The 13,157-nt window shown below is 33.8% G+C and overlaps 1 protein-coding gene across 1 annotated transcript in view; it reads right to left on the reverse strand.

The window, feature by feature from the left end:
- The window catches only part of cdk19 (cyclin dependent kinase 19), a 53,428-nt gene extending 40,363 nt beyond the window's left edge, over positions 1–13,065 (reverse strand). Inside the window, exons 1-2 of the mRNA XM_073853242.1 lie at positions 12,516–13,065; positions 9,293–9,368 (exon numbers count right to left, since the gene is read on the reverse strand). Of these exons, the coding sequence (XP_073709343.1) occupies positions 9,293–9,368; positions 12,516–12,643 (204 nt within the window). The 5' untranslated portion in view covers positions 12,644–13,065. The remainder of the gene's footprint in view (positions 1–9,292; positions 9,369–12,515) is intronic.
- Positions 13,066–13,157: the final 92 nt, after the last annotated feature.

The following is a 13,157-nucleotide window of genomic DNA, read 5'->3' on the forward strand; positions in this document are numbered from 1 at the left end:
CATTTTATTCCCTAAAGAATTGTGAAAATATATTGTTTTCTGTCTGTTCTAAGTGTTTTATGAATTATGGAGTCACAAAAATTTGACTTAAATATGAAAAATGACTTCATCCAGTGTTCGGATTTTTGTACTGGAAATGTATGCAAATTAGCACATATTTCATTAAATAATGCTTCATTGCATATTTAAACCTGACATTTTAGAAAACTTGTAATACAAAAAATGTTTGCAATTATCAATGTAATCAATCAACTGAGTAAGTACGGCAATAACTATTAGTTTTTTTATACCCCATTCACCTGCAGAGTCTTGCCTTAAGGATTCATTTTCACTATTATCTAGTTGCTTATTAGCATGCATACTACAAGCACATTGGCTGTTTATTAATACTTACAAAGCACATATTAATTGCTTTTTCTGCATGGCCCTAATTTAGATCACTTAATCCAACCCCAAAATTGAACAACTTCCTTACTAACTATTAATAAGCAGCAAATTAGGAGACTTTTGAAGGGAGAAGTGTTTTCTAATCTAAAGTGTCTGTCTATTAGGCAAACTACTCATAAATGAATGCAAGTTTCATGAATGAGGGCTATTGTTATGAAGAAGCAAAGCCTCTCAAGAATGTCAGTGTGATGTAGCTTTAAGATTTGCCCTTGCTGGATTTAAGGGGACAGATTGTTAAAAAAAGGAAATGTTAAATGAAAAAACAAAACAGCCATAAAATTATTTTTATAAAATTTACATAGAAAATTATTTCATTAAAGGTATCGGTTGTATTCCTCAGGAGTTTTTATTTATTTATTTATGATTTAACAATTCATAAGTGTATGTAGTGCATTTTTATTTAAAATTCTGAATGTTTTATTTTTTCAAAAGTTCATGCTAGTGTAAAATCAACAATACAGGTATTTTTTGTGTGTTTTTAGTCTGTAAAACTGCTGTGGCTGTTGAACTGGAGGCTGCTGAACCTGTTTCATGATCAGTCTGTTCAAATATGACCACACCTTAAAAGGCATGTAATTCAGTCTTTTCAGAACAAACCGATTAGGACCAAGAGAAAGACAAACAGTGACGCTGACATACCTCGCATTTGAAAATGAAGATCATCACCCACAATTCAGAAAACAGCTCAGACAAAACATAATGCACTGCCCATGCGTTCACTGGTAGGTGAGCATGCAGTGCATTTAACTCAGTCTCATACAAAAAAGTGCAAATATTTATGAGCCATTCATTAGCTGTGTTTGCTGAGGCGCAGAATCCCATCTTTTATCCATAACAGCCTCTTTGCAAAGCTGACAAATCCACAAAACAATACATACTAAAATGAGTGCATTTTACTCTTGGTTCGTTCTAATGTTATTTAGCAATAGTCGAGTTTATCCTACTTCCTCCTGTTTACAATATGAATGTTACATAATCTGACTCCATTTAGTTTCCTCAATGTGTCATTATGCACAACTATGATTTAAAACCAAGTACATTTTTCCTGTAACATAATACAAGAAAAATGGCACGATTTTAACTTTTAGAAAATAATGCTTACGTTTCCATGAAACAAACGTGTTTTATTTCAATTTCAATTCAATTTCAATTTTTTCCTTCTCATGTGCTCCCTGCCTTGTATCAATGAATGTTTTCACCCATTTTGCATGTTAATTAATTAGGGGCTAAGCACCATAGGTGCGATGGCACTTATTGTATCCACTGGCATTCCTATTATTATTCTTTTTCTACCGTTTCTTCTTCCGCTCAAGTCTATGGCAGCCCATAGAACCGCTTGCGGGAAAGTTATGAAATTTGGCACACTGATAAAGGACAATCTCAACATTAACCATAGCAAGTTTGAAGCCTCTAACTCAAACTCTCTAGCGCCACCACTTGTCCAAAGTTTCACTCATATACTAATAACTTTTGAACCATAAGGCACAGAATCAAAAATAAAATTTTCTCTAAAACCTTGGCTCATGCACAGTCGAATGGAGTCCAAAATTCAAAAATCGCAAGGTTTAGTTTTTTTTCTATTTTTAATAGCTCATAAAATCTACTTTTTCGAACTCCTCCTAGACGGTTTGTCTGATTTTCACCAAAATTGGCTCAGATCATCTTTAGACTATGCTGCCAAAAAGTTATGGAATTCAAGTTGATTATTCAAACTTTTCTTGAATAACTCCCAAACAAATTTTACAAAAAGCACGCTAAAATGGATGCGACACTGTATCTCCGCAACCGTTTGGCGTATTGGGACCAAACTTGGTGTGTGTTATAACAAGCATGAACAGAGGCTACTTGCAGTGTTTCTGAACAGTGCCAACTAGTGCTCAGGAGATATGAAAAATTGCTATTTTTGCTATTTTTCAAGGGTTTGGCCAAAAATCTCAAAACAGGTCTTAGATTCGGAGGAGCAATTTTCACATGTCAGCCATTTTGGGCTTTAGCCATTTTGTATTTTGTCATAAAATGCTATATTTTATGAACTTATTGACGTATTATTACTAAACTCTGTATGTGTCTTTCGCACCATGCCCTGACAGTACTCTAAAAGTTTACAAAAGTTATAAAGAAATCTTTTAAAATGCTAATAACTTCTGATGAAAATGGCTTATTGTAATGAAAGTGATCTCAAAATATTTCTTGGGTCATGCCAAGAACATTGATACCAATTATGCTAAAATTGGTCGAACTTCCTGTCCGCCATTTTGATTCATGTTGAAAACCCACTTTTTTGAACTCCTCCTAGACCGTTGGTCCGATTTTCACCAATTTTCACCATTTGACTCGGATCATCTTTAGGCCATGCTGCCAAAAGTTATGAATTTTGTTGGTATATGAAACGGTTTTCGTTTAACGCATCAATGAATTTGCTGGAAAGATGCCAAACTGCATCTGAGGCTGTATCTCTGCAAAGCTTTGACATATTTGCACCAAATTTTGTATGTGCCATTGCCACCTCACACTGATCACACCACATTAATTTGGTCAAGAGTAATAAACCATTCATTAACCATTAGTTATGAAATTTCCAGTTGTCACTTAGTACAACTTAACATTTCAAGTTGACTAAACATTTTTGAGTTGACTGAACTTAAAATTTTAAGGCAGCCAGGTAACAAATTATTTTAAAGTTAACTCAACAAATTGTTTGTTTTTTTTTAAAGTGTGGATGAAAAAAATGGATGACAGGATACAGATTGTAAAAATATGTAAAGTATTTTGGAATGTATTCATCCTACGTACCCAGAATATTTGATGAACGTATATCTCATACACAGTCGCGAAGTCGGTTCTACATTCAATTCAATACTCTGGAAAGTCTCTTTTTGACCTATTTATTTTTATTAACTAAGGCAAATACTCTAATCTCAATATTGCCCATTCTCATAACATAGCATGGATTCTTATGTTGTCTATTTTTGTAGTGCTGTCAATCAATAAATAATTTGCACATTTTAATACATTTATATTGTCAATTTCACATTATATCTCCAAATTAATGTAGAATCAACATAAAGAGGGTATATTTTAAATGTGTTTAATGGCATCAACCATCCTGGGCTAATATTAATGAAGGCCAGTATCATTTATACAATAGTGCTACGGATGTCTCTATGAAATGCATTTTCTTTCAACTTTAGACATTACAGCCATTCAACATTACAGTATAACAGAAAGACATTTGTAACATTTAATAGGGTTTAAAATATAACAACAACTTCCAATTGAAATGAATTCAAAACAATATTTACATGAACTATAAATTGTATATAGATTCATCTTTATTCAAGCATCAGCATAAGCTAGCAGTGTTTTTTGATTTACATCATTGACAGATTGCAGCGAGTTTCACTTTGAAAAGCAGTGCTGTCTCTTTAAAACCTGTCGCACATGACACAGATCTGACCCACATCTGATTTCCCTGGTCATTTATGTTTTTTAACTTATTTAAGACAAAGTCTGTGTACCAAATTAATTTCTGTTTTGCATCTTACTGTGTTTGACAGCGTGTTCATATATGCTGCTGTAACACTAGCCAAAGGATGCCAGGGGGGAAAAAAAGCATGCTGCGTTAATTGTGTTAAATATTTGTAATGCATTAAACTGAAACCAACTGACTGAACTTTTTCAGAACTGAATTTTATTTGCAGTTATCAAACCCCAAGGCCAAACAAGTGAATTTATCTAGTGGTTGACCTCACATCTATATAGTCCGCTAATATTACGTTGCTATCATTATCTTGTTTATTATTACCTCTGAAACCCACTGTGACCTATAATACTGAATTTGTGGGTTATACACTCTCAGAATAAAAAGGTCACTGTCATTGGGGCACTACACTTTCAAAAGGTACCAATATGTACACTTTAAGTACTAATGTGAACAATTTAGTGGCAAATAAGGTATAAAAGATGTACCTTTTAGCAGTGTAAGAAATGACAGTGATTTTTTGCGGTAAATTGCATAAAATAATGTGATTTTTTTTTTTTTATATTTGCAATGCTAATTTAAAAGTGTATTTATTTCTAGATAATGTTAGTTCATACTTTTTTTTAACACAATTACTTTATTTTAATATAAGTAAATATTTGCAGAAATCTGCTTAAGTGCTTCTGTATAAATGCTATTATTTACTAGTTCATGTTAACCACTGTGTAATCTTAATGTGCAACCATTTAAGTGTTACAAGTACATTAATAACAGCAGTCACAAGCTATGACTTGAAGCTGTAATAATAGCATACAAGCAAAACAGATCTGGCAAATGCTCAATGCTCAAATTTTGCATGCTGCAAAGTTTTGGGAATGACATCCGCATATAAATTCAGGATTTACTCTCGAAATTGACTGACATATTGGTAAACCATAACAATGGACAGGAAGAAAAAAAGTCAGAATAGATATGTGCATGAAGCACCCTCAATGATTTGATTCTAGAACGGCCTTGCCTCTACATTCTTTAACATCTTTATTTAAAATTAAAATGCTTTTTTGTGTTCTATTTGTCTTTCTACCAGCCAATCATGATTCTGAAGGAAAAAGGATAGGGTTTGTTATAGCAACAACAACTTTCATGCATATCTGACAACAGATAAATACAGATAAACTGTCCACTCTTATTTCAGTTAGGAATGCACAATACAGTGAAATTCTAATCGTGATCATGATTACGGATTGTTATCGGGGGCACATCAAAATACTGAGAATAATTATGTATAACAAATTACTCAGAATTATGAATGAATTTAAGATAACTTTTCCTATCAACTGGTCACAATGCACAACACCGCTGTATGCTGCGTCAAAGATGCGTGTGCACTTTGATGTAAACAGGCACGGATGAGAAGCACATGGTGAGAGACACTCTGGATGAAAGCGCACTTTCATTCTCTGACAGCAGATGGCGCTAAACATAATTCAGCCTTTACCCCGAAAACCCTGTAAACAAAACAGCTTTCAGTTTCTCAAAAGTGTTGTGTATTTGCTATGGTGTTCATCGCAGCGCTAAATATCTAAATATTTAGACCTAATAGGCTGTACACATAAAATAAACTGGCACTGAAAAATTCTTCATTAATCTTAGGTAATTCCAATATTTAATAACAAATTGTTACAATTAAAAATGGCAACTGTTTTATTTAATGAGCTAACATGAACTAAGAGTTGTATTTTTTAACAAAGAAAAAAGCAATAAAAGTATTTCAGCTTGTTTTTTTATTTCTATATAAAATGATGGCACGCAGTTGCTTCAAACAATGGTATAAAGCTATTTAAAACATCAATCAATGTAAATTGTGATAATCGTAATTAATAAGCACAATTACAATTTCAAAGGAATAATCAACAAGTATGAGTTTTGTCATAATTGTGCGGCCCTAATTCAGTGTTTTTATTGTGCTAAGAAAATCGTTTTGCTTTCTATATGCAATTCAACAGCATTAAGTTCAAGAGGGTAAACTTTATCACTCAACCAAAATCTGCACATGCATTTAGACATTTAGGTGTTCTTAAGCCATCCAATAAATAAACATGCATCCTTGATTGAGCAAGACATAGCTAATTTTCTTCAACAGCACTGTAAAAAACTATTTGTTGAGTCAACTTAAAATTTTAAGTTTGGTCAAGTTTTAAGTTTACTTTATTTATTTAGCACATTTTAAACAGCCGCAAGACTGACCAAAGTGCTTTACACTTGGAACTCAAAAAAGTTGAGTCAACTTGAAACATTAAGTTGTGCTAAGTGACGACTTATATTTTTGAGTTGATTCAACTTACAATTTTAAGGCAGCCAGGTAACTTACCCAGCTTTTAAGTTTAACAAACCAAATTTTTTCAACTCAAATACCTAAGTTGTCACTTAGTACAATTTAACATTTAAAGTTGACTACATTTATTTGAGTTGACTGAACTTAAAATCTTAAGGCAGCAGGGTAACAAATTATTTTAAGTTGACTCAACAAATTATTATTATTTTTTTTTTTTTTACAGTGAGCTCAACCTGCAATTTGCAAGAAAAACTAGTTGGTTCTGTTGTCACATCATACATCTAATCCTTCATTACCACTGCTAATACTGTACTCCTCTATCTAGTTCTACAATCACAGCATATAGATACCTCACAACTTGTCTTTTTAATACCTTGAATGGCCATTTATAAGCTCATGTTTTTTCTTGAAAAGCCTAAATAGTCTTTAAATAGTCATTGCATTGCATTGTGAACAAAGCTTAGGATTTTACTGCTTTACATTAAGTCAATTCTTACAAACCAACAGAACGTTTGAGTCACCAGCCGCATTCAAACTAGACTGACTCACAGTCACCAGTCAGTCTAAAAAAAAAAAAAACACCTCTTTGATATTCTCTCTAGGATTTACTATTACCTCACGAAACCCAAGTCTGTGACAAGCATCTCAGTCACTTGGGGAACGACAGCACAGCTAAACAAAATAATAAATAAACAGTAACAAGCATTTCATACATGTACAGAAACAAAATGACTAATATAGAGTTAGTACATGATGAGCCGGGCGTCAATGAAGTGCAAGTAAGAATATACAAAGCATACACACAAAACAATAACAATTTATCATGAATGCAGTCAGACGGCCTTATTGTTTCAAAAGGAAAGCAAATAAGTTGGGGAAAATAAAAACATGACAACAGTGTTTTAACCTTGTGTTAGTCATTTGATTTTAAAGAAACCTTTGTCATGTGACTGTGGGAGGAGTATAGCTGATTTGCGTGACTAAATGGATGTCTTTAAATGGCAAACCAGAACTGTTGCAGATAGTCACCTACCACAGAAATTTAAAACAATGTTTTCTATTATTATGCCTACAGTCAAATTCAGAATTATTCTCAAAATAAGTAAATATAAACAAAGACGCCTGTGAAAACAAATCTGCATTGTTAATCCTTTTGATATTTTATTGGAAAAAAATACACACACACACACACACACACACACACACACACACACACACACAAATATAAAACCCTAACCTTTAATTAGAGTAAAACAACTAAAAAAAATTATACTCCTTTGAAACAGGAAGCCATGGCTGGACAATTTCAATTTCATGTTTGTATTCACCCTGGTATGCTAAAAATTGTAAATATGAACAGGAATATACGAGATATTTCACTCATATTAATAACTTCTAGGGGTACCAATAATTGTGGCCAACGTGCATTGGAGAAAAGCATTAATTTCATAATTTAATTTTCCCACACTTTTTACATGTTTTACTTGTTGAAAGGTTCGAATTTTGTGATTTTTTTTTTAAATGAAAGATTAAAAAAGTTATACAAAACAGATTTATTTTCTTTCACAGGCTTCTTTGTTCATTTTTAATTAATGAGTGCCAATAGTTCTGACTGTATGTGGACTAACATACTGTAAAAAACAGTTTGTTGAGTCAACTCGAAATAATTTGTTACCTGGCTGCCTTAAAATTTTAAGTTTAATCAACACAAAAAATGTTTAGTCAACTTGAAATGTTAAGTTGTACTTAGTGACAATGTAGATATTCAAGTTGATTTAACCTAAAATTTTAAGGCAGCCAGGTAACATATCCAGCTTTTGTTTAACAAACCAAAATTTTGTTAAGTCAACTTAAATTTCAAAGTTAACATTTCAAGCTGACTAAACGTATGTGAGTTGACTGAACTTAAAATTTTAATGCAGCAGGGTAACAAATTATTTTTAAGTTGACTCAACAAATTGTGTATGTTTGTTTTTTTACAGTGCAGCTTAAAAAATAAACTAAACTACTATCTAACTGAACTTTATCTCTACATTGCTTTTCACCACACACTGCAAATCAGCTTTACAAAGAATACCGCCTTACAACCAGGGGTCAAATCTGTATACACTGTAAATCAGTGGTTCTCAATCCTGGTCCTGGGGGACCCCTGCTCTGCACATTTTGCATGTTTCCCTTATTTAACACCTGACTGAGATCATCCGCTCATGAGGAGAGAGATCCATGAACTGAACTAATTAGCAAATGATCTCAGTCAGGTGTGTTAAATAAGGGAGAGCAGGGGTCCCCCAGGACCAGGGTTGAGAACCACTGCTGTAAATAACAATTTGTTGAGTTAACTTTAAAATAATGTTACCTTGCTGCCTTTAGTCAACTTGAAATGTTAAGTTGTACTAACTGACAACTTAGATATTTGAGCTGTTTTAACTTAAAAATTTAAGGCAGCCAGGTAACATACCCAGCTTTTAAGTTTAACAAATCAAATGTTTAAGTCAACTCAAATATCTGAGTTTTCACTTATACAACTTAACATTTCAAGTTGACTAAACTTATTTGAGTTGATTTAATTTAAAATTTTAAGGCAGCAGGGTAACAATTATTTTAAGTTGACTCAACAAATTGTTTTTTTTTAATGAGTTTAATCAAATTCCCTGTACCAAACTAAATATGACCCTTTGAACCTTAAAGGAAGATTCCAGGTTATTTTCACAAATACCAAGTAAAACTAAAAAACTTTACTTTTTTAGCTGATTATGACATTGTGTTGGTTACACACAGAGTGGCTGGTAAATCATACTGATCATACTAATACCAAGCTAACACACAAAGATAGCAACCTAATATTTAGGAATTATGGTTATATTTTCGAAACAGTGTTAAAGTTGTATTAATTTATTGCCGTTATAGTTTAATAGCACTGCACTTGCTGGATTCCTTTGTTAACACTATACTGTATACATATTTTTGTTTATTGTTTAAAAACTGACAGTTCATTAAAAATTGTATTACTTAGCATTTAAGTAACTCACAGCAATTTCCCTGCAGGCAGACATGGAAATACCAGTGCCTTCTATCTGTTTCAGTGCATACTCCTTCTCATCCTTCCTGTAAAAACACAAACACAACATTACTAAACGTGAGGAAAGACATTTACGCGCATATAGGAGATATACCATTGCAACACTTTTGTCACAATATTAAATAATCTATACATCTATCTATTGTATTTCAGTAAATTATATTCTAGACATGAATAACAATACATTATTCATTTAATTATAAATAAGTATTACTCATTAACAAAAATAACTGTACACAATACCATACTTACATTTTTGCTAATATGATGAGTTACACACATTTTGCTAATAATAATGTTATTTACAATTCACTATTAGATATTTAAATGCCAATACATTGTTCACAGTCAACAAAAGTCAATGAAAATACATACATTTAGAAAATCCATACATATACACACTAAACTAATCAATATCACTTTGTTTTTTGAACAAACGTATTTCACAAATAATAACTCCTTAGGTTCTAACTCACTGTAAAAAACAATTTGTTGAGTCAACTTTAAAAAATGTGTTACCTGGCTGGTTTAAACTTTTAAATTCAGTCAATTCAAAAAGGTTTAACCAACTTGAAATGTTAAGTTGTACTAAGTGACAACTTAGATATTTGAGTTGATTCAACTTAACATTTTAAGGCAGCCAGGTAACTTACCCAGCTTTTAAGTTTAACAAAACCAAATTCTTTAAGTCAACTTAAACATAGTACAACTTAACATTTCAAGTTCACTAAACTTTTTTGAGTTGACTGAACTTAAACTTTTAAGGAAGCAGGGTAACAAGTTATTTTAAGTTGACTCAACAAATTGTGTTTTTTTTTTTACAGTGTGGCTACCGGGTGACAGCAACATTGCTCAAAAAGTTGCCTTGTGTATCAACACCTTCAAGGTGTGGTCACCATTAAAACTAAATCAATTCACAAAGAATCTAAACAATCTGGAATTTCATGTGAGGGCAAAATATCCTCACGCAAACTTCACAATAGTTTCACACTGCTCACCACACTAACCGAAAGAAAATCCCTTGGTTTCTTTTTATAGATGTGATTCATACATCACTGCACTATTGACAATAGACTATAGAGCTTTTTTGACCACACATTCAGAAATACGTCACAATTCGCTAATTTAAAAGAAATGACAACTGTTCACCAACAAATAAAGGCTGACGCAACACTGAACGTTTCGTAGAAATCACGCACCAGAACCGAAACAGAAAATCTTGTTTTCTGTTTTGGTAAAGAAAAAACCTCAAATGCAGTTGACAGAATTTCTATTTTTGGGTGAGCTATCCCTTTAATACACGTTCAAAAAAGGTACAGAAGTTGTCACTCGTGTGGTACCCTTTCAAAATGTACTAATATGTAAAATGTACGTACTAATATGCATCTTTGAAAGAAAAGTTCACTTCCAGAACAAAATGTAAACACCCTCTTGCCATCCAAGATGTTCATGCCTTTCTTTCTTCAGTCGTAAAGAAATCATTTTTTGAACAAAATTTCAGGATTATATAAATTGCTAATTGTTTTTTTAAATAAGAGATTGTTTCACTAGATAAGACCTGTCTTCTTCGACTGTGATCGTTTAGAGCCCTTTGAAGCTGCATTTAAACTGCATTTTAGAAGTTCAAACTCGGGGCACCATAGAAGGCCACTATACAGAGAGAAATCCTCATGTTATCCTCAAAAAACATATTTTCTTTACAAGTAAAGAAACAAAGACATGAACATCTTGGATGACAAAGGCGGTGAGTAAATTATCTGTAAACTTTTGTTCTTTAAAGGGGTCATCGGGTGCAAAACTCACTTTTACATGTTGTTTGAACATTACTGTGTTTTTGGCAGTTTGTGTACACAACCACCCTACAATGATAAAAATCCACCCAGTGGATTTTTTTTAATCTTTAAAAGTAATATCCTCTTTTTAAAATCAGGTCATTCTCAGCTTCTTGTCGTTGTGACGACACACAGTTGATTGACATGAGCATTTACCTTAGACCCTCCCTCACCGAGCTAAAACAGTCCGAATACAACTGCCATTGTGTGACTCAGGTGCAGAGGAAGACTCTAATTGAGCGACTGAGGTGTTTTGTTCGTTTTTAAAAGGAAAGCGCCGATCCCGATCTACATATGCATGTATCTTAAGGGTTTTTCTTTGCAAATGGCCTTTCTTAATAATGTGCTTGTTGGCAAGTTTCATGATAAACATGACTAAATGCAGCTAAAGTAAACATAATCCGAGAGAGAGGCGGGGCTAGCAGAGCTCGGTGGCATTTAAAGGGGCCATGTCTTAAAATTAGCTGATATTTTGCAGAGCTGATTTTGACAAGGTAAAAGGGTGTTTTTTTACACTACTGAGAATTATTTACATTAAGACCCTAAAGAATCATATGAACTTGTGGAAAATGGGCCCCTTTAAGGTATTAATGTGCATCCTATGAGGTATAAAAGTGTACCAAACATGGCTGAAGGTTGGCCAGCTGGAGGAGAGCAACTGCAGTACCTCACTGTCACTATAAAGTATTTTCACAGAGGTCACCATGGCACCATTTCTCACTAGCATGATCACCTGTTATTGTTTCTGCATGGAACTTGGTCAAGTCCACTGAGCATAGTATAGCATAGCTTTGGATAAAAGCGCCTGCTAAATGAATAAATGTAGTAACTGAATAGATATACTGCATAGATGAACTCCTATACATATGCTGTGTAAACTCCAACACCGAAAAAAACTTATGCACACGTACACATGCATTTGTAAACATGCGCACTGCTTTTGGAAAAGTGTGAACTTCTGCACAAATCAACACGTGAACTCCTGCAGACGCTGAGCTGCACAAATGAACACACATAAACATGACATCCAGCACAAGCGAATTTCTGAACACACGGACAGCTGAGCATGTAAGCACATAAAGTCCTGCACATATGAAAGTACGAACACATGAAGTCCTGCATCTACGAGCAGGTAAACACGTGAACTCCTACACATAAGAGTCAAACATACATCACGTTGGTTTGGGGGTGGACCGTTTGAAGTGCGTCCATGAAAACAAAAACAATCACACAGGCTAGAGATAACAGCGTGATACATATGAACATCCTGCACACACTGACAGTACAAGCTCGTGCAGTGAGTGAAACGCGTCAATCAATCGCGTGTCGCGTGTCTCTTACCCGTCTTTACGCTTCGCTTTATAAACATGCCCGTATGTGCCGCGACCCACTTTACAACCTTCATATTCAAACAGATCTTCCACTCTCTCCCTCTCGGCGGCGAGCTTCGTTTTGAAGTCGTAGTCCATTTTAACCCATAAATATTTCTTAATTTACAATAAAATAAAATATTAATTATTACATGCATTAATTAAATGATCCGATCGTTTTATTACCCCACCATTTCCTTGTTTGGGATTTTGGTCGGCTCCGCTTAATGGTCACGTGTTCTGTGACGTATTTTATTGTGGCGGATTGCCTTCTGGGAATTGCAGTGTATACAGATTAGTCCACCGGTTTGAATTAACGACGGTTGGACGTCCGTAAACTACAACGCGCAAATCGCGATGCGGACGTCGTTCTTTCATCGTTGCATTCTCTTTCAAAATTTTCTGGTTAGAACATTCAAACTATGCATTAGCTGCAATTCCAACGGGACTACAATAATCGTAGTGTCACTCACCGAATAAAAGATTAACACAAAATATTTTTTCCATTGAATAAACAGACAGCAATTACTTGTGACTGTCTGCACTTTGTCGCAGCGTTATAGAAAACGCAAATGTTGATTCGCCTATACAAGGGCATATACAAGCTGTGCTA

Source organism: Garra rufa, chromosome 13 (assembly GCF_049309525.1).
Source record: "Garra rufa chromosome 13, GarRuf1.0, whole genome shotgun sequence".
NCBI lineage: Eukaryota > Metazoa > Chordata > Actinopteri > Cypriniformes > Cyprinidae > Garra > Garra rufa.